The sequence below is a fragment of the Syngnathoides biaculeatus genome, chromosome 19 (genome assembly GCF_019802595.1).
Source record: "Syngnathoides biaculeatus isolate LvHL_M chromosome 19, ASM1980259v1, whole genome shotgun sequence".
NCBI classification, from domain to species: domain Eukaryota; kingdom Metazoa; phylum Chordata; class Actinopteri; order Syngnathiformes; family Syngnathidae; genus Syngnathoides; species Syngnathoides biaculeatus.
Genome location: NC_084658.1, coordinates 11,771,165 through 11,791,383, shown reverse-complemented (window position 1 = coordinate 11,791,383; position 20,219 = coordinate 11,771,165). Strand labels below are relative to the sequence as shown.

Below are 20,219 nucleotides of genomic sequence, written 5' to 3'. Positions count from 1 at the left end.
GGAATGCTGCATCACTTGTGCAACTCAATGGTTTTTGTCCCGAGTGTGGTCGTCCATGTCTTGTGGTGGTCCTCCACAGTGGGGTTGTGGTTTTTGATAATTAAATTTAAGACACGCAAAGTGTTTGAATCATCGAAATATAACTGGTAAGAATTTACCACGGTCGAAATCAGGGGTGTCAAACTCATTTTTTGTCGCGGGCCACATTGTAGTTACGGTTTTCCCTCAGAGCGCCCGTCATGACTGTGAAACCATAAAAATCTTTAACTGGCTCATATATTTACACATGATATTAACTAGTTTTGGAATCAGAAATCAAGGTGAATGGGTATAAAACAACCACATTGTTGGCCGCCATCTTGGTACTCCCAAAACGCGTGGCAGACATGATTGACAGGGTGGATTTTGATTCGGATTTTCCTCAAAGTTTGGCATGTAGAATTAAAACTCGTCGTTTTAATTATTAATTTAATAATTAAATTGCTAATTAGTTGATTTAATTATTTTTATTATCATTAATTATAAAATTAACTGTTGATGATGAACAAAAAATGCTTGCTAATAGCAAGTATAATATAATAAGTATAATATAAATAGTATAATATAATATGTCATTTATAACGACAAATTTTGGTACAGATTTAAAAAAAAAAAAATCACATAAGTTGATACACATGATTTGCCTACGCGAGCCACATAAAATCGTGCGGTGGGTCAGATCTGGCCCTTGGGTTTGACACCCGTGGTCTAAATGTTTTGTGACTTGTACGTCAAGGCACAACTGCATAACATTTCAATTTCACATCTTGCTTAAAAGCTGAAATAAAAAGCAAGCGGGAGTCGAGCATATAGAAAATGTTTTATTATATCGAGGGGACAGGCTGTCAAAATGGCTTGCATGAAAAGACTGTCAAACAGCAGGTTAAAGTGTGAGTACGTAGAAAAGAAAGCAGCTTTCGTGGGCTCTGCGGGGAGCGCCGAAGCGGAAATATGTACATACTACGCAACAAAGGCCTGAATTTTTTTTTCTTCAAAATAATGTAAGACACGTTCTTTGAAATTGAGAAGGGGCGAGGGGGGGTGGGGTAAAAGCAGTCCCATTAATTCATGACATTGACAAAACACTCACTGCTGCCATGTTTCAGAATGTTTCTTTGTACAGGAGAACTCAGCATTGGCATCATCGGATGGATTTTCAAATTAATACAAAAACAAACAAAAAAGACCCCCCCCCTAAAAAAAAAAAAATTCCCATTTGTTGCACTTTTCAAAAGTATACAGTTAATTCAGCAAGTAGGGACCTGCATGCATTAAACTGGGACGCAGCGGTGGGGGAGCGTGGATTGAAGGACATTTATGGAAAAATATAATGCACATATTGTAGAACCGCGTGGCGGGCCGGGCCGCGCCAAAATATCCTCTCCTGCAGCCTGCTTGCCGCGTGTTCCCTCCCCCTGCCCCGAAAGGCTGCTGAAAACAAGTTGCAGAACATGGGTGTGATATGTACAGTGACTCTCTGGCGCCCCCTGTCGCATGAATCCTCCCTCGCCGGCTGTTCAGAAACTATTTTAAAAGGGAACATAGTATGGAAATATTCACCCCCAAATATTCACTTTTTTTCCCCCTCAAAGACACACAAAAAGTGTTTTAAATTGTGGAAAAGCAAATCTACATAATATGTCCCCTTTAAAATGAGGCAACTTCTCCGCATTGGGGGGTGGGGGGAATTCTGCAGTGTGATAAAAATTGTATAATATATGCAATTTTTATCCAGCAAACTCCCCCATTCTCCCCCCCCCAAAAAAAAGATTTAAAAAAATGCTGTAACCAACACGAGTCACAGACTTCCAAGGATAATTCAGAATACAATCAAATTGATCTTTTTCGGGGCGGCGCCATGTTCAAAACTGCCCATGAAAAATACTTTAGCCCGTAAATGTGATAATAGTTCATATCTCGTAAAGTTTGTCCTCTGATTGAAAATGTTTCCGCTTAATAAAATATTCAATTTGTCTGTGATTTCATTAGAATTCTCTTTTTTTTTGCTGTCATCCTACTTAATTAAATTAGTTACAAAATATTAGTAATTTTTTCCCGCCCTTCTTTCTGGTTACAATACAATAAATCGCATAATTTAGCGATCCTTAAAGGGAGATTTCCACAGTTTACTCGCTCTGCTTCTACGGCTCCATTTTTTTTTTAAATTGCCAAAATAATAAAATAACTTGTGAGATAAGTTAGTCAGCAAATAGATATTAAAATAATGGAAAAAAAAAACTCATGAGGACGATTGCACTTGACGGTTGCGAAAGAAATGAAAGCACAGTGCTTCTCGAATGTAAAATAAATTAAAAAAATTCTTGCAGGAAATAAGTTATGTGACGGAGAAAAAAAAAAAAAAAAAAAGTACAGCTTGGTAATAATTGAGCCGAGAACGTTTATAATTTACCCCACGCGACCAAAACGATGCCTTTGAGTACAGATAAAGTGCTGATCGAGCGCGATTTATTTCCTTTTTTTTTTTTTGTACCATGCGAGCCTCTCGGGAGTCCACTTAGCTTGAGGATTCCACAGAAGAAGAATGGGACCCCCCACCTTCTCGAGGAAAGGTGGAAGGGTCCGAAAACCTCGAAAAAAAAAAAAAACGAAAAAAAAATTATTCCCTGAGGTGCACATTCAGCTGCGTTGTTACGGCTCGTTCCTGTTCCCGTTCTTGGGTTTGGTTCAGAGTTCTCTTGGCGTTGTTTTGGTGTCCGCGGGTCCTTCGCGTTAGTTCCCAAACTCATTGAAGGCAAGTTTGGACTTCAGGCAAAGAAGATGAATTAGAACAAGATCACAGCTAACTCCAAAATTCCGACAAGTACCTCTTGCCGCAGTTTTCACACGACTCACTAAAAGTTTGGGATTTTGGACTTTGGGCTGCAGTTTCAGGATGCAAATAAGAAGGAACTGAATGACAAAATCCTTGACCCAAAGGCTCGAGACCCCCGACTTTTTGTGAGTGGCGTCCATCGACAGTCAAACTTTCACAGACTCCATGACGGACAGCTTCATGGCTTCTTCCAACATCTGATTGTCCGTAAAGGCGGCGGGCGGTTCCGGGACGGACTCGGAGAGCCCGATGAGGGACTCCAGCAGGCAGGTGCCCGGGTCGCCGGACGCCGGCAGGCTCGGGTAGTTCGGCAGCTGGAAGTGGAAAAAGTTGTCCATGTGCTCGTACTCCTTGAGCGAGTTGTAGAGCGAGCTGGGCCCCAGGCAGGGGAAGCCGTCGAAGAACTCCAGGTCCGACTCCGAGGACAGGCTCAGGTCCATGTTGTAGCTGGCCGAGCGGTCCACGGTGGGCGAGGGCGTGTGCGGGACGCTGCCGCTGTGGAAAAGTCCGTTGCCCTGGTTGGCGTTCTCGTCCAAAAGTTCGGAGACGGACCGATTGTCCAGCAGCGCCGCGTCGATGTTGTCATTCTCGTCCGCAAAGTCCGCCATGCTGAAGCTGCTGAACGTCTCCATCGCCGCCGCCGCCTGCCGGGAGCGAGCATCTTGATCCGCGGCGTCCCCGTTCTCCGCGTCGTTGAAGCTGAGGATGCGGCTCAGGCCTCTCTCGTCCACGTCCAGCGGGGTCCGCCGGCCGCACGGACTCCCGCCGCCCTCGGAGTCGTCGCTCTGGGCCGACGAGTCCGACAAGTCCGTCATGTCGCTGCTGCAGCTGTTGTCGCCGGCCGACGCCAGCTCGGAGCTGAAGGGGAAGGAGTGCGCGGGGGGGGTTGTCGCCTTGGCCTCCGCCGGCGCCGTCGCCGCCTCCTCCTCGGTGCTCGACTGCTCCTCCAGCCGCTTCTCCAGCTCCAGCTTCATGATGGTGTGGATGTAGTGCGTCTGCACCCGGGTGGAGTTGAACTCGATGCGGCCTTCCGTGTTGCCGCAGCCGTCTTTCGTGCAGCCGCACGGGAACGACGAGTGGTCCATCTGCGAGAAGAACAACCCGCCATTTACATCACACAATCACGCAGAAAACATTTCCGCTGCACCACAGAAGCCTGAAGTTCCTTTCCTCGCCCCAAAACTGACCTGACACTTGATGCCGGCCAGGCTGCAGCCGCAGGTTTCGGGCTCGCAGAACCCCCGGCAGTCGCATCCGCAGCGCTCCCTGGAGATCCGCAGCTCGTGCAGCTGCCTCTTCTCCTCCTTGTCCACTTTCTTGACGCCGGCGGCCTTGAGCAGAGCATAGCGCCGCTTGGACGGGTACGGCTGGAGGAAGGAGCCCTCCTCCAGGTCGGCGCCGCCGCCGTCCACGTCCCGCTCGGGGATGTCGTCCACGGTCAGCCGCTCGGCCTCTTCGCTGTCTTGGGTTCCGTTTTTGGTCAGCTGCAGACAACGCCGCCGGTCAACGGGGAAACCCGAACCGCCGATCCAAATCCGGTTCTCCATTTTTATTTTTTACTCACTTTCAATTTAAGCGCCTCCAGCTTCTCTTCCCGCCGCCGGTTGAGCAGCTTCTCCCGGCGCAGGAGCCGCTGCTCGGCGGCGAACTCGGCCAGCGTGTACGTGCGGCGCGCGCTGTGCCGCGGCGTCATGCCCAGGGTGCAGCCGCCGCGGCTGGGCACGCTGGTGAAGCCCTGGCACCTCGGGAAGAAGAAGACCGTCACCTGGTCGAAGGTCACGTTGCTCTGGCGCGCCCGCTTAGATTTCTTGAGGATGGACGTCGCTGCGGAGGGAAGAAAGAAGATGACTTTTTTTTTTTTTCCCCCGAAGGACACCACAGCTTACACTACTGCTGCGTGCCACTAGAGGGCGGTATAGCCCTCCAGTTGCATTTACAACCCTGCAGAACACCTCACAAAAAAAAGGACACCATTCTGATTGCTTCCCCTTCTCTTATCGTGCACCCAATTAACACCGAAACATGAATTTGAGTGCACCCCCACCCCCCCTAAAAGGGACCAGGCCGTGAAAAACTACCTGCTTGAGAAGCTTTAGAGGGAAGCGAAGGGGCAAACCCGGCACAACAAAACACAAAAAGCGCCGCAACGGGCCACAGCTCTCAAAAAGTGGAAGCACAACTATTGGACGCTTGTGTCGAAATTTCACATTCTCCAACAAAGCAGCCCCTCCCCCCACCCCCTCCGCTCTCAAAGTGCCAAAACGCCCCCCCCCCCCCCCCCCCCCGACATCCTTTGGCACCTCCTCTATGGAAATACACGGTCCACATGTGCTGGCCATTAGCTTTCACGAGAAAACGTCCCGGTAGTTTTCTCAGCAGCTGTCACCAGAATTCCTGGAAACATCAACGATGGGCGCGCTTGAGGCAAACTCCGCCCATCTGCGGACACCGAGACAGCCTTTGTAGAACTTTGAACAAAGCCAAAACAACTCAAACTGGAACATCTTAGTTTGGTCACACAATGCTCCATTTCAGTAGCTTCAGTCCTTCAACCTTAATGTTCTAGAACCGAGAGTTTTGATTATTATTTTTTAAATGTTACTGCATGCGCAAGTCTGGGGTGACGGAGAAATATAATAGAATAGTACACGACGTATGAGGGCAGCAGAACGGCGGTGAGCTGTGCCGTAGGTGGGTCGGAAAAATTCCAGGTTGGACTGCCGTCAGGGATCCGCGCCGAGCCCCCTCCCCGTTTGCGGGATGTCGTGAGGAATGACATGAGGACGATGGCTGTTAGAGAGGAAGATGCACGAGATGAAGGTGACAAGCTAACGGGACAAGCCGAAAGGAAAAGAATAATATGACTATTGATGTTTTTAAGAAGGTAGCATGGATCAATGTAGCAGGTGATTTAATGTCTTGGGGGCGAACGGTCGAGAAGCTCCCCCGTCCCCGGAGGCCGCACAATCGCTGCTTTCGTCTCGCTAATGAGCACCTTCGCGTGGTGTCGACTTCCTTGACAATGACACACAAATCTGCCCCCCCCCCGTTGTTTGCACGCCTCCTTTTCTCCATCGCGCGCCCGCCGGGCCTCTTTCAGCACCTGTGCTGGGTGCTCGCCCAGCCCTCCGCACAACGGCCCGTGTGTTCTCCGGCGTTCTGGCAAGCGGCCACCGCTGCTCTTCCTGGAAGGCTCGTTTGCGCTCGTTGCCTATTCCAGCAGTCGCCAACATTTTTTTCTCCCCCCTCTCGATTTGACGCAAAGACATATTTTGACAGACCCAAGTTGCTCAGCGTTCAGCTGAATGTAATAGCAATGTAATTAATTAATGTCGGCGGCATGGTGGATCAGCTGGTAAAGCGGGTTCAATCCTGACCCCGCCTGTGTGGAGTTTGCATGTTCTCCCTGTGCCTACGTGGGTTTTCTACCACATTCCACAAAAACATGCAACATTAATTGAACACTAAATTGTGTGATTGTGGGTGCGTCTGTTTGTCTCCATGTCCCCTGCGATTGGCTGGCAACCAGTTCAGGGTGTACCCCGCGCCTCCTGCCCATTGACAGCCGGGATAGGCTCCGGCACTCCCCGCGACCCTCATGAGGATAAGTGGCAAAGTAAATGGATGGATAATTAATGTAATTAGTTTCTCTCCAATGCGACGGTCCTGTTTGGGGGTAATGGGTGACAATGGCACCCAAATTGGGTCACTTACATTCATAATTTTGTTTTGGTTGCCGCCACGGGAGAAATTACTTTACAAAAATAGGATATTACAAATGGAAATACATTATTGAGTGCTTTTTTTTTTTTTTTTAACCAGTTTTGAAGGAATTATTCAATCCTGCCATCATGAAGTATGCAGAGCATGCTCGTTACACCCATATTTGACTGTCGTCGTCGTAGAGATTCTCGTCCATCTCATCATAACTTTTTTTTTTCTTAACTGCCGTCATATGCTGGAAAATGACTATATGAAGCTTCTCTATCCACATTCTTTGTTTGTCAAGATGCCACAAGATGGCGGCAAAGCATAAAAACAGCTAAAATTGCTAAAAAAAAAAAACAGCTAAAAGTAGCGGATGACGACTATTCATTGGACTACAATATTGTAAAGCCCCTATAATAATAATATTTAAAAAACGAAAAAAAAAAAAAAAGTCGGGGTCCAAACGACGACCCAAAAGATATAACAGGGGAGCCCTGTTCCAAGCAGCTGCACCTGATTTACAAAAACATTTTCCAGACTGACAGACGACGGATAAAATGTTTTTTGTTCCGTCTCTCTCGCTCTCTTTCTGTGTGAGAGAGACCCGGTACCAAATGGCCAGCGGCCAGGTACCGGGTTGTCCTCAAACGGCCTCTCTCCGGACGTCCAGCGAGACCAAAGCGAGGAACCGCCGTGAGAAGGGATTTGAGCCCTTTGGCTCGCTTTAACACATGAAATAAAAGCAGAATTGAAATGTTTCATGGGCTGCCAGCAGATGAAATTCCTTCACCCCCCCTCCCGATTCGGGGGCTTTTTTTTTTTTATTATCAGAGCCTCCCCGGAGCCGCAAAGACACGAAATATTTTCCATCGGCCGGATCGACTCACTGTTGAAATGCGTCGCCGGAGAGCCGGGCCCGCTGGGGGCGGAATCCAGGGTGTCCGAGTAGCAGCTCTCGCCCTCGGAGTCCCAGGTGGAGCAAGCCGACGAGAGCGAGGAGGGCGAGGGCGACGAGTAGCACGGGTCCTCGCCCACCTCCTCGAACTTCCTCTTGAGAAGACCGCTCATGGCGGCGAGCGTGGCGTATCTGCGGGGAAAATTTAAAAAAAAGTTCATATTGGTAAATAGAGGGTATTGGTTTGCAGGATAAGCCCACCTGCAAAAAAAGAACAAACAGAAAAACTGAACTTTGTTCCTTACATAAGTCGCACACATTACACATCCAGTACTGTGATCCCCTGATATACGCCAGCGAGTATTTAAAAAGCGCTACTGCTGTTTTTATGCTAAAGTCAACTATGTGACTGATGCAAAATGGCCACAGCCGCCATGCTAATTTCTCATTTCTATTGTTTGCTAGCATTAAACTAGCGGAGGACTTGCGTCAGTTTGTGATGCCGTGTTTGAAAGTACCGCATTTTCCGCATTATAAACTTCTCCCATGTATAAGCCGCACCGCATTATAAGGCGCACCTTCAACGAATGGCATGTTTTAAAACTTCTCCCATGTATAAGGCGCATTATAAGGTGCATAGAATATACGCTACAGTAGAGGGTGTGTTTACATTATGCAACCATTAGATGGAGCTGCACTAAAGCTTCAATATTGATCCATATATAAGGCGCACCGGATTATAAGGCGCACCGTCGGGTTTTGAGAAAATTAAAGGCTTTTAGGCGTGGAAAATACCGAACTTTGAATGAACATTTATGGTGACACTTAAACAGGCTGAAGGTTTAACGCTGCATCTCATTTGGAGAACTAAAACAACCAAAAATGATGTAAGTAAGCGTCTCTTGTTCAATGGTCTGAACTAATTTGAAGATAAAATGTTGCAACCGTCAGAAAGACAATTCCACACGTTTTTCCACAGAACCAACAAATAAGCACAACTCAGCCACGTTGCAAAGTGGGGAGAGAGGGGGGGGGGGGATGGCTTCGTACACCCCAGCGCTTGTCGATAGGAGCCGGCTGGCCCCGTGCTTTGCCCATGTGAGCGCACGAGTCGGCCACCTCCTGCCGCCCCCGGCCAGTCGGCCACAGGAAGCAATCAATCAAGGCCGCGTTTGCATAAGTCAACAATGGGCGAACACCCCCCCCACCCCCACCCCTTCGTCCCTTCCTCCAAAAGCCCATCGCAACGCATCGATTCAGAGGAGTGCAACCCAATCTTGGCCTTCCCTATCAACAGACTCGCCCACCCCCCCACTCCCCTTTTTTAAAACGTCCGCTCGCACGACGTGTTTGCAGACAAAGACGCCGGCTTCCTCCTGGAAGATGTTGCGTCGCGCCAGCCCGCCGTGCGTGCATGCGGCGCTCCCGCGAGAGGGACTGCTGCTTCAGCGATAAAAACAAATCAATCTGTTGAGAGGCGCACATGCACACACACACACACACAAAAAAAGAGCTCTTGACGAGGGGCTGCCATTTCTTCTCAAACCGTTCCCTCAAATAGCACTATTACGGTTTCCATTGAAGCACACCTTGACTAATTTTAAGCTAATTTAATGTGAATCGATGCAAATTGGATAGCTTATATTGAAGCATTTAAACGGAGAACGCGGGCGCCAAGAATTAGACCAGCAAACGCCGTTGTGTTTTTGTGCAATATTTAAACGCTGACGACACATAATAATAGTTTACCATTCTGGATCCAAGTTTGCAGAAGCCAGATTATTGGCGTTATGAAACATTATCCAGTGATTTTCCGAAAGAGTGGAGTGTGTTAAAAGTGATTTTCACTGGCTTGGAATGCTTAAAAATTTTTTTGCTTATTGGTAAAAGGTGTAAAGGAAAGACTGAAACAGGATATGTTGACTTCAAAATGAGGTGTCGGGAGCAGTAAAAGCAGTTTTTTTTTTATTTTTTTAATGACTGTCCATAAAGCAATCATTTGACAATGTCTTCATAGTGGCGGCTTAATCGCTTACAGCTGCCACGGTTTTAAAAGGTTGTTACAGCAAACACTTTTTTTTTTTTTTGCGGTGGGGGGGGGAGGAGGAAGGAATACCTGCAATTTTGCTCATTGTTTAAAAGCAGAGTGATTTTCCGGGGGATAATTGCAGGGTGAGGTTGGCGCGGGACGTTAAATGTCGGGTTCCGGAGCGCGGCGGCCGTCGAGACAAAGCGCGCGGCAGGCGAGGCCTGTCGGGAGGGCTCGCGGATTCAGAGCGACCTTGGCGTAAGCGGGCGGCTAAACGAGATTCTCCTCTCGTGAGTTCCGAGAAGAGTGTGACCTGCATGCCGCCTGCGTCTTATCAGGGCGTGTTATGCAAGTGTCAGCGTTCCAGGCTGGGTTGGGAAGGGGGGGCGGGGGTGATAGAGGCGTTTTCTATAGCTTTTGTGCTCATAGAGAAAAAAAATTAATATTCACACCTATTAACAATTTTGACTAATCAGTTAAAGGGGAAATCCAGTGCTTTGCATGAACAATGCATCCAATAGATAATGTAATATGTACTCCATTTTGACAATGTGATGTTAAATCCTCTCTCATTTAATAGAGTTTTGACAAGATTTTTTTTAAAATCGACAATTACAAATTTTCAGGGGCGCTGCCATTTTCGCGAGTCACATGACTTACGTGCACGGACATGACGTGTAAGGTGCCGCACCAAAGGCGCAATTACTTTGTGCCCAGCGTTGATTTCTCTGATTTATCCTCATCTGATATAGAAATAGCAGCCTCGGCTAACGGCCTCCGCCCCGGCGCCGAAGCCTCGGCTAACGGCCTCCGCCCCGGCGCCGAAGCCTCGGCTAACGGCCTCCGCCCCGGCGCCGAAGCCTCGGCTAACGGCCTCCGCCCCGGCGCCGAAGCCTCGCTAACGGCCTCCGCCCCGGCGCCGAAGCCTCGGCTAACGGCCTCCGCCCCGGCGCCGAAGCCTCGGCTAACGGCCTCCGCCCCGGCGCCGAAGCCTCGGCTAACGGCCTCCGCCCCGGCGCCGAAGCCTCGGCTAACGGCCTCCGCCCCGGCGCCGAAGCCTCGGCTAACGGCCTCCGCCCCGGCGCCGAAGCCTCGCTAACGGCCTCCGCCCCGGCGCCGAAGCCTCGGCTAACGGCCTCCGCCCCGCGCCGAAGCCTCGGCTAACGGCCTCCGCCCCGGCGCCGAAGCCTCGGCTAACGGCCTCCGCCCCGGCGCCGAAGCCTCGGCTAACGGCCTCCGCCCCGGCGCCGAAGCCTCGGCTAACGGCCTCCGCCCCGGCGCCGAAGCCTCGGCTAACGGCCTCCGCCCCGGCGCCGAAGCCTCGGCTAACATGCATGATTCTTGAACAACTGCGGAAGCTTGAGAAAACCACACGACCGCGGGAAGAAGACGTCGACATCACTCAGTAAAGGCTGCAGCCGGGATTCAAACCCTGATCCTCAGAAATGTGAGACAGATTTGGTAACCACGAGAACACAGTGCAGCCCAGCATGAAGCAATTTAAGGGAGGGGGGGAAAAAAAGGGCAGTCAAGCCTCTGACAAGGATAAAGTAGAGAGTCAAGGGCAGGAGGCTGACAACCCTTGCGGGGCTTACGCCGCTCACATGATGAATGGATCACCTTGCGACAAACAAAAGGGGGCTCAGCACGTGGAGACCACCTTGGTACTAAAAGCCAACCACATGATGCAACCCGGTGCAGAGTCAAGAGAATCAAAATAAAGTTAAAAAAAAAAAAAGGGGGGAGAAAAAGCCATGAGGCGTCCTCAGGGAGCGCATAGCGCCGGCTAAGCAAAGTCTTTTTAATTAAAAGCTGCAGTGAGCCAGAAGGGAGACAGGAGGAGGAGGAAGAGGAGGAGGAGGAGGATGATGAGGAGGAGTGGTGGTGGTGGTGGTGGTGTCAGAAGTGGGTCATTGTCTCTTGACTGCAGCCTACCTGACACATTGATTTGCTAATCCTGTTCAACGGGCAGAAACAATGGCGAGAGGTTAATCCTTGTCTGTGGTCAATGTGGAACACCAAGAGAAGACAACAAGGCTGCAATGACTTATTCGGAAAACAGGAATCATAATAATAATAATAATAATACGAAGAAGAAGAAGAACAGTGAGAGTGGCAGCAAAGGAGGATTCAGTGGGGTCTCCTGAAAGGAAATCAGCGCCCGGAGTGGCGGCACGGCACGGCGACGGCGGCTCCCCGCTAAATTATGCATCGCTGTCATTCCGTCAGTGGCGGGATAAAGAGGGGACGCACATTCGGGCAAGATAAATCCCAGTGCCGGGCGAGATTTGTCACTAAAAGGCACAACGCCGATCCAGTCGAGAGGCGCGCCGGCACGCCGTTAGCGACACAGCTTGTAACAGCCGCTATTAGCTCGCCTTTTGTCAGCGTGGCTGTTCTTAATGAACAGAGCCGACAAAGATGAAGACGGAAGAGCGGAGTTCGGAACGTACGCTCCTGTCGACGTGGGCTGAAAGCAAATTTTTTTCACATACAAGCTTACTGATAATCACGCCAAATCTGATCACCCCAAACGCCCCCACAAAGTTAGCAAAAGCCTGATCATTGGATGTCTCCAAATGATTAATCCTGCGGTGTGGGACGTGTTAAGGCATTTTCGGGGCTGACAATCACAAATGTTAAACCCGTTGAAGCTCCAGGGAGAAGAGATAGCGAGGGTGGACCACTTCAAATACTTGGGGTCAACAAAACGGGTACAAGCAGGGTGGGAACACTTGGCGGGAGGTGTCTGGTGTTCTATGTGACCGAAGAGTCTCCGCTAGAATGAAGGGCAAAGTCTATAAAACAGTGGTGAGGCCGGCCACGATGTACGGATTAGAGACGGCGGCACTGAAGGGACCACAGGAACCAGAACTGGAGGTGGGAGAAATGATTGGCTAGCTGGAAAAAGATGACACGCTGTGGCGACACCTAACGGGACAAGCCGAAAGAAAAACAAGACGACGTGTAGCCAACACCAAGTTGGGATGATTCAATGGCTGACAGCTGGCCTCGCTACTAGTACTTCATGGTATTCTCGGTTTTCAGGATCCTGGTTGCAAAGCGCTGCCTCTCTTGGTACTACAAGAGAAATCTGGTTTTGGGCGGGTGCCGAACAAACGTGTAGTGTTGATCGCTTCAAATGCGGCACACAATCACAGCAGTGAGTTCACAGGGATCGCCCCCCAGCCCACACCAATTCCTTCATTTAAAAAAATCAACGTGCGGATCCCACTTCAAGCAATGCCGACAGGAGAAGTCACTCATGCCCCCGTCGTGGGTATGGCGACAGAGGCCACGCATTGAAATCTTTACAAAAGCGAATGATGTAATGTGCGCGGGACAAGACGGCAAAGTCAATCCCGCGGCCCGATTGATCCAACAGACCAACAAGACGGTTGACTTTGCCCCCTTTGTGCTGCACGACTGCAGCTGATAACGATAAAGTGCGTGCAGCGAGGTAGGGTGCTGGGGTGTGTGTGTGTGTGTGTGGGGGGGGGGGGGGTGCACTAATCTTAGCCAGCCGAGAGCATTTACATGGCAGACTGACAACTCGGCACAGCCTCAGTCTGTCTTACTGTCTTAACTGAGTGAGTGAGCGCTCATAAAATGTGATAATGATGAGCCCGGGAGTGTGAGCGCGTGTGTATAAACATGTCAAGGCAGGTTGCGATTCAAGGCCTTGGGGGTGGGGGGGGGGGCACACCACACCTCTCACTCAGTCACCAGGAAAGATGGGAGACAAATTCTTATTAGTGACGGGAGGCCGAATTCCTCGGACTCTGCTACCCGGAGAGCCCGCATAATTGCCGCTTGACGGGCGGTAACGGAACAGCTGGGATTTATCCTTACTCAGAACATCCCGACTTGAGTCTCGATTCCGAACGCAGCGCCGGTTTTAAACATACAGCATAATGGATCTGATACTCCACACTTGTCGGACCGCGACAACGCAATAGCGTGGGAGGACACACTGTTGCGTATTCCTATAGTTGTGACACTTTATTTGGTGCTTTGGCGGTGACATAACTTGGACTTGTGCGGTAAAATCATAACCACATCTTCCACCGCCGGATCAACTTTCACATTACGCAAGGATCGCAACCTCAAATCGGGGTACGTCACGGTAACCAAAAAAGTGACACCATCGTGTAGCGCGGAAGTGCGCCGCCTGCTGGGGGTTTAAAAAAAAAAAAAAAAAAGGCAGGGGGAGCCGCTCTCGTTTTTTTGCTCTGGTGTTGTTCCCACCGGAGCCTGCCAGAGAAACATTCTGTTCCCCTGCCTCGACCCGTGGCACCGCTTTCCAAAAAAGAGAGGTAGTGGGAAAAGGGAGGGAGCATCGCGCAAAGCAAATAAATAATGTCATGTCTCCAAAGCCGCAGGAATTCCATCTCCGGCAGCGCCGCTCGAGCTGTAAAGAAGCTTAATCGAACCCAGATGTGTGCCCCCCCCCCCCAACCCAACCACCGCCTTCTTCCCGGGTTCAGAAAGCACACTTGGACACACCTGACCGGGGTGGAATTAGCGTGCACGTGGAGCTCACATGCCGCCTTTTAAGCCGCACAAGTCGGCAGATAGCTTCAAGTCCCGGGACGGGATCGGAGGTGCGGATGATGGAGCGACGAGGGAGACGCGGATTCACGTGTTGAGCAGGTCAAAAGGTTCTAAATGCGTTGACAGGAGACTTTTTTTTTTTTTAAGAAGTCTAAAATTGCCAAGAGAAAATTCCCAAATGAAAAGAGAAATTTTACAAAACCCCCTGAATTAGTCAAATTCTAATCTCACCCCCCCCCCAAATTCCTACTTTCTGAAAATATTTGAGAAATTTGACAAATTCACCATTAAACTGATACGCATAATATCCACCCCAAATGCATGGAGATTTGATTTTAAAATCACCTAAAGTTGCTCTTTAGGGAACTAAATTCACATTCGATAAAAATCGCCTAAAATTCCCAATTTCTCGAGGAGGTGGTGGTGGTCCCCGGGCGGGTTCAGAGGTTGAGATCAGAGCCCAAACAGGACAAAACAGATGGGAGCTCGCTACTGCTGTGTGTTGGGGGGGGGGGAGCAAGGGAGGATTCTTTTCAGCCGGCCCCATTCCCTCCCCTCCCGTCTCCCAAGCACAAAAGCGAGGGGGGCATCCTGCGTGACAGAAATGAAGCGAGGCAACCTCGCTTGAACCCAACGCCGCTACAAGCAAACACTCCACAGAAGTGTGTGCTCATCTGCGTAAATCGCGGTGTGCGCGCGCACACACGGCTAGAAATGATTGATCGTTTGGGTCTGGAATTCATTACAGTAGTCGGCTCTTGGAGAAACAAAACAGGGGGGGTCTCGTGGAGCCTGCAGGGGCGCTGTTGAGTCGGTCCCAACTAGTTTGCAGTCCAAAGCAAGACACACATGCCGATAAACTGGACCGAACGTGCGCATTTCCAAATCCTTTAGATCCAAGTGAGCAAAGGTCTAATTGTCAGATGTCCAAGAGATTATCTAGCGCGATTAAATCAAGAGTCTTTCGACTTCCCTACTAAATCACAGTCGGCAAAGGCACGCAGATGAAATGATTTACTGAACAATTGTCCTGCGGTGAAAGTGACTTTGGCGCCCTCTGCTCGGAACCCAGTTAAAGGCCAACAAATGCTAAAACTCTTCGACATTCATGAGAAAACTGTGCGGTCTTTTGGATTTTAAAAAATTGGCACACAAGCCGAGCCAGAGTCCACTGCATTTAAATCAATTTTAAAATCACCCACTCAAAATTTCATAAATTCCCAATCACCCTTTTAAGATTTTCCCACAAATTCACCAGGTTTGTCATTCATTGAATTTTAAAAACTGTTTAAAAAAAAAAAAATAGTGACTCATGGACCTCCTTTGGAAGTTCCACGGGGACTGCCAGTGGTGTGCGGAACACAGTTTGAACCCCCCCCCCCCCAACCCATTCAAAGCGCATCGATAAGCTGTGTCACAATGCAACAAATTCCCCAAATGATACCATAACAGCTACTTGCTGAGCATTCCTTGGGGGGCGGGGGGGGGGGGTGAATGGAGAAAGTGGAGTTGTGTGTGCGCGTGGGGGGGGGGGGGGAGCAAAGGCACAAGAAATGGAAGCTGTGTCAGTAAACAAAGGATCATTCTCCTCCCGTGCGCGTGTGTGTGTGTGTGTGTCATTCCAGAAAGCATGATTTCCAAAAATGATCCGGGTGAGGTCGCGCGAGAGACGCTTTTCAAATATATATAAAAAAAAAAAAAAAAAAGTGCTCTGCATTTAAAAAAGGGAGCACACACACACAAAGCTACAAAACTAAGACCGAATCCACATTTGGGGAAAAAAAAAAAAAAAAAGATTAAAAAAAATGCTAAATTCACATTAAACGTGAGGGGATGTGATCGCGAATGTAAACACGCGTGATGAAGCTAAAGATTGCAAGGTGCGGGAACAATGAGAAAAGCAAAGTGGGGCCATTTTTTTTTTTTTTTTTTAAATGGCAGGATTCACGCGCGAGGGGGGGGGGGGCACGACGTGGGTCGTGTGCAGGTGACTGTCGGGAGTGACAGCAGCTGTGTCAGCTTTAGTGGCGGACGCATCGGCGCAAATAGCAACACGCAACTTATGATGATCATTATCGGGCCATTGCAATTTCATTGATTGATTGATTGATTGATTTGGACTTCGCTGAATCGGGTTCACCTGTAACACCGGGAAGGAAAAACTCGCAGCGTGTCTTCGACTCACTTTCACACGCACGCACGGACATAAAACAAATCGTAAAAATATGATTTTTAAATTTACACACGCGCGAGACATTTCCGACAATGGAGCAGCGCTACTCACCAGCAAGTGTGCGACTGTCCGATCAGCATGAGTGGCAAATCATGGGATTAATCCGTGGGGGGAGAGAGGGGGGGGGGTGGATGGTGCGAAACCATAAAGCGCAACCTGCTTGGACCCTTCGACACCACCGCGGGCACGAATCTCTCGAGCGAGTCCCCGGGCTTTTGTCTGCCTCCGTCCGGCTCGAGCGCGTCCCCTTGTCTGGTGCACAGTGGCGACGAGCGGTGGCTTTTTTTTTTTTTTCCGCCTCGCTCTCTCTCTCTCTCTCTCTCTCTCTCTCTCTCTCTCTCTCTCTCGTCAGTGGAAAACTCCCTCCCGGCGTGTGGCTGTGACGCAGGCCGTGACACACGGCAGAGGAGGCGGCCCACGCTGCTTCCTGCCTCCGCCTCTTCCTCGTCCTGCGTGACTGAATTACGCGCAGCAGCTTGCAGGGAGGGAAGAGGGAGGACTGACATCATTGGGTGACGGATAAAAAGCACAATAAGGGGCGAGGAGTGCTAACAGTGCACACCTAAAAAAATCACAACTTGATTGAAGACACCTCTTAAGGCGTCGTCCCCCCCCCCCTTTACATAAATTCATACATAAGAACAGTAAGCCATTGGCTAATATAAGTGCCTCGCAGTTTATTGGTCTGAAACTTGAAAAATAAAAACAGACTTTTTACAATGTATCCATTTAATCGATAAAATATACAATGTTGAGTTTAATTTCCTACAATTGCAACTTTTTTTTTCCTGATAATTTTACTTGTATTAAAAAAATCCTCTAAAAAGCTTGCAATTTTTTTAAAATTCAAATAACTGCTCATGATCACATCCGCTCAACGTCAGTATAAAGTTAGGAAAATGTTTACCTCTAATCTTGTAAAAAAAAAAAAGATAAAACTATTGTAGTAAGAGTACACACTTATTTCTTGAAAAGTGAAAGTCCAATTTTCATTCATTGAAAAAAATACAATTGTGTACAATTTTCCTCCAAACGTACAACCATTGTAGGATCACAGTACTTCCAGCCATCCCTTTTTTCCTTTGCCGCTTATCCTCACAAGGGTCGCAAGGGAGTGCTGGAGCCTATCCCATCTGTCAACGGGCAGGAGGCGGGGTACACCCTGAACTGGTCGCCAGCCACTCGCAGGGCACATAGAGACAAACAGTCACACTCACAATCGCACCTACGGGCAATTTAGAGTGTCCAATTAATGTTGCATGTTTTTGGGATGAGGGAGGAAAGTGGAGTGTCCAGAGAAAACCCACGCAGGCACGAGGAGAACACGCAAACGCCAGGATCGAACCCGGGTCCTCAGAACTGTGAGTCCAACGCTTTACCCGTGCCCCCTGGATTACAGTACTTTTCTTGGAAAAGCAACTTTACTCTTATACAATTAAAACTTCAAAAAAGGACAAGTTTTACACAAATAGTGACCCTTTTTTTCAAACTTTTTTCCCTCAAAAACATCAACTTACACAAGTACAACTTTTTTTTTTTTTTTTTAAATCTAGTGTATGATTGTTTAAAATTTTTTTTGTCACCTTCCAGCTCCCCCACCCCCACTCCAAAAATATAGATATATATTGTACCATTTTTTTTTTCAGTCGTTCTTCTGGTACAGACTTGATTTCATGGAGTTATGCTGGTAAGTGTTGACTTTCGTCACTTGCAAAGCGCGACGTAAGCGGTGTCGCAACAGCTTGTGATTCAACTCGTTTCCGACGCGCCGCCGACGCTCAGCAGTACCTGCTTTTGTTTACGTAGGAACGGGAGGGCTTGTCGGGCTTCGATTTTCCCATAAACGAGCGCACGAGAAGATCTTTTAAGCAGTGGTACAAAATGGAATTTTATACACACTACTATTAATTCCTAGCGGATCAAAGTAACTTTTGGAATGTTGTTGCCTGTCTGAGTCATCGTTGGGAATGCGTCTCAGACTTTTTACTAGAACACCGCACACACCCCTTCCCTTCTCGCACCCCTGGCGACTTTGCTTTCGTTCCCAGTCGGCCCCCCGATTGCGGCGGCATCGCCGGGTTCCGCCAAAGTCAACACAGGTGCTCCGCTCCCGAAACTTTGTGTACATAGAGTTATGCTAATTGTCTTTGCTACTAATGGGCGGCGGGGGGTGCTTTTTCTCAAACACTTGATGAGTTTTAGGGTGGCAATTATTGAGCCCGGAGAAGAATTCCTCGCACCCCCCCCCCCCGAGCACGTCCACCTGAGTGACAGCTTCAAGTGTCCCATTAGCGTTTCTAAAAAGGAACTGATGGATGTCATGTTGAGTGAAAATCCTGGTCACAATGTTTGTATTTTACGTGTCCCTAACTCGACCCAACCCCCCCCCGGAACTCACTAAGCGGTTTCCCATGGACGCTCTGACACTAGCTATGGCAATCAACACGCAATTGGTTGGACGTGTCTACCATAACACGACCCCCCCCCCCCCCCAAAAAAAAAGATTGTTAGCCATCAACTTGGGTGTGAAGCAATATATTTTGAGTTGATTTCCTGGCCTCGTACACTGATGACACAACGGGGAATTCTCCCAAATGAGTCCCGATTGGCAGCAGGTGTCCAAGACAGATGGATGGAGCTTTGTCATCCATGCCATTGAATAATTAATTATTATTTGAACATTGTTCCCAATAGGAGGCAATGTTCATTTTCCACCTTCCTCTACGGGTGACTTGAATTCCAAAGTCTAAAAATGTAACCATGCAGAAATGTTAGCATTTGAGCTTACAGCTGGGCGTATTTTCAGAATTGTCTTCATAATACCGTAATTTCCAGCACATAAGTCACCATTTTTTTCCACGCGCTTTCAACCCTGCGGTTGATGCAGTAATGCGGCTAATTTGTGCGATTTTTTTCTAATGGCCGCAAGGGGGCACTCGAGCGAAAAAGGTAAGAGTGAGACCGGTGGAATTTATGTGCCGAGAAAATGACTTTTCCCGGTCCAGCCATGTTAGCGTTGCACTAGTGTGTTACTGTCGTGTCTCAGTGATTTTTACCAGTATGTTTTTTTTAACCGACCCAGTTAGCACGGCGACGCTAGTGTTAGCGTTAGCGTGGCAGCGCTAGCGTTAAACTCTCTGTGTACCGTTTTTCTTTGTAAACATCTCCTGTTTCAATGTGGGCACTTGCAGCTTTTACTTCGGTCTATGTACGTACCAAATGTTATTTCCTTTAAAAATGTACTGGGTGAGGCTTATAACCAGGTGCGCTCTGTAGGCCGGAAATTACGGTAATATGTCCCCCATTTTTTTTTTTTTCAAAACACGAGGGCCCACGTGATGAAAACAATGCGTTCGTACTGCTTTGATGGTGATAACTCCTTAATTGGCCATTGTTCCATGTCCCAACTCTGTCAGTCCAGTTTTTTTTTTAACTGGCCCTGTTACCGCAGCCGCGCTAGTGTTAGCATTAGCGCATACGGTGGCACTAGCGTTAAACTCTCTGTGTACCGTCTTTCTTTATAAAAGGGTTAGGGTTATTGATTATATCTCAGTGATATTTACTGGTATGTTTTATTTTAACCAGCCCTGTTCGCGATAGTGCTAACTTTAGCGCAGTGCTAGCACTAGCATTAAACTCTTTCTGTGTACCGTCTTTGTAAATATCTCGTGTTTCAATGTGGGCCCTTGCGGCTTTTACACGGCTGCGGCCTATCTATGTACCAAACGGTATTTCCTTTACAAATGTTCTAGGTGAGGCTTGTAACCAGGTGCGCTCTGTAGGCTGGGAAGAAATGGAAAAAAAACTAAGATATTTGCGGTCTTTCATCACGTTTCATACGAGGATGGATCAGGATTCCAGCTTTTAAATGTTGAACCAGTCTTAAAATTCACGCCCCAACCGGTTTCCGAGTCGATCGACAACTGAC

General features: G+C 48.7%; 1 protein-coding gene across 2 annotated transcripts in view; it reads right to left on the bottom strand.

Annotated features, from left to right (window-relative positions):
- Nucleotides 1-840: 840 nt before the first annotated feature.
- The window catches only part of csrnp1b (cysteine-serine-rich nuclear protein 1b), a 30,186-nt gene continuing 10,807 nt past the window's right edge, over nucleotides 841-20,219 (bottom strand). The window contains exons 1-5 of one of the 2 annotated variants that reach the window (XM_061805179.1): nucleotides 16,343-16,766; nucleotides 7,468-7,667; nucleotides 4,437-4,696; nucleotides 4,060-4,356; nucleotides 841-3,957 (exon numbers count right to left, since the gene is read on the bottom strand). In XM_061805179.1, coding sequence (XP_061661163.1) covers nucleotides 3,019-3,957; nucleotides 4,060-4,356; nucleotides 4,437-4,696; nucleotides 7,468-7,648 — 1,677 coding nt within the window. In that variant the 5' untranslated portion in view covers nucleotides 7,649-7,667; nucleotides 16,343-16,766 and the 3' untranslated portion in view covers nucleotides 841-3,018. Of the gene's footprint in view, nucleotides 3,958-4,059; nucleotides 4,357-4,436; nucleotides 4,697-7,467; nucleotides 7,668-16,342; nucleotides 16,767-20,219 lie in introns of those variants that run through there. The other variant, XM_061805180.1, reaches the window with a different exon arrangement.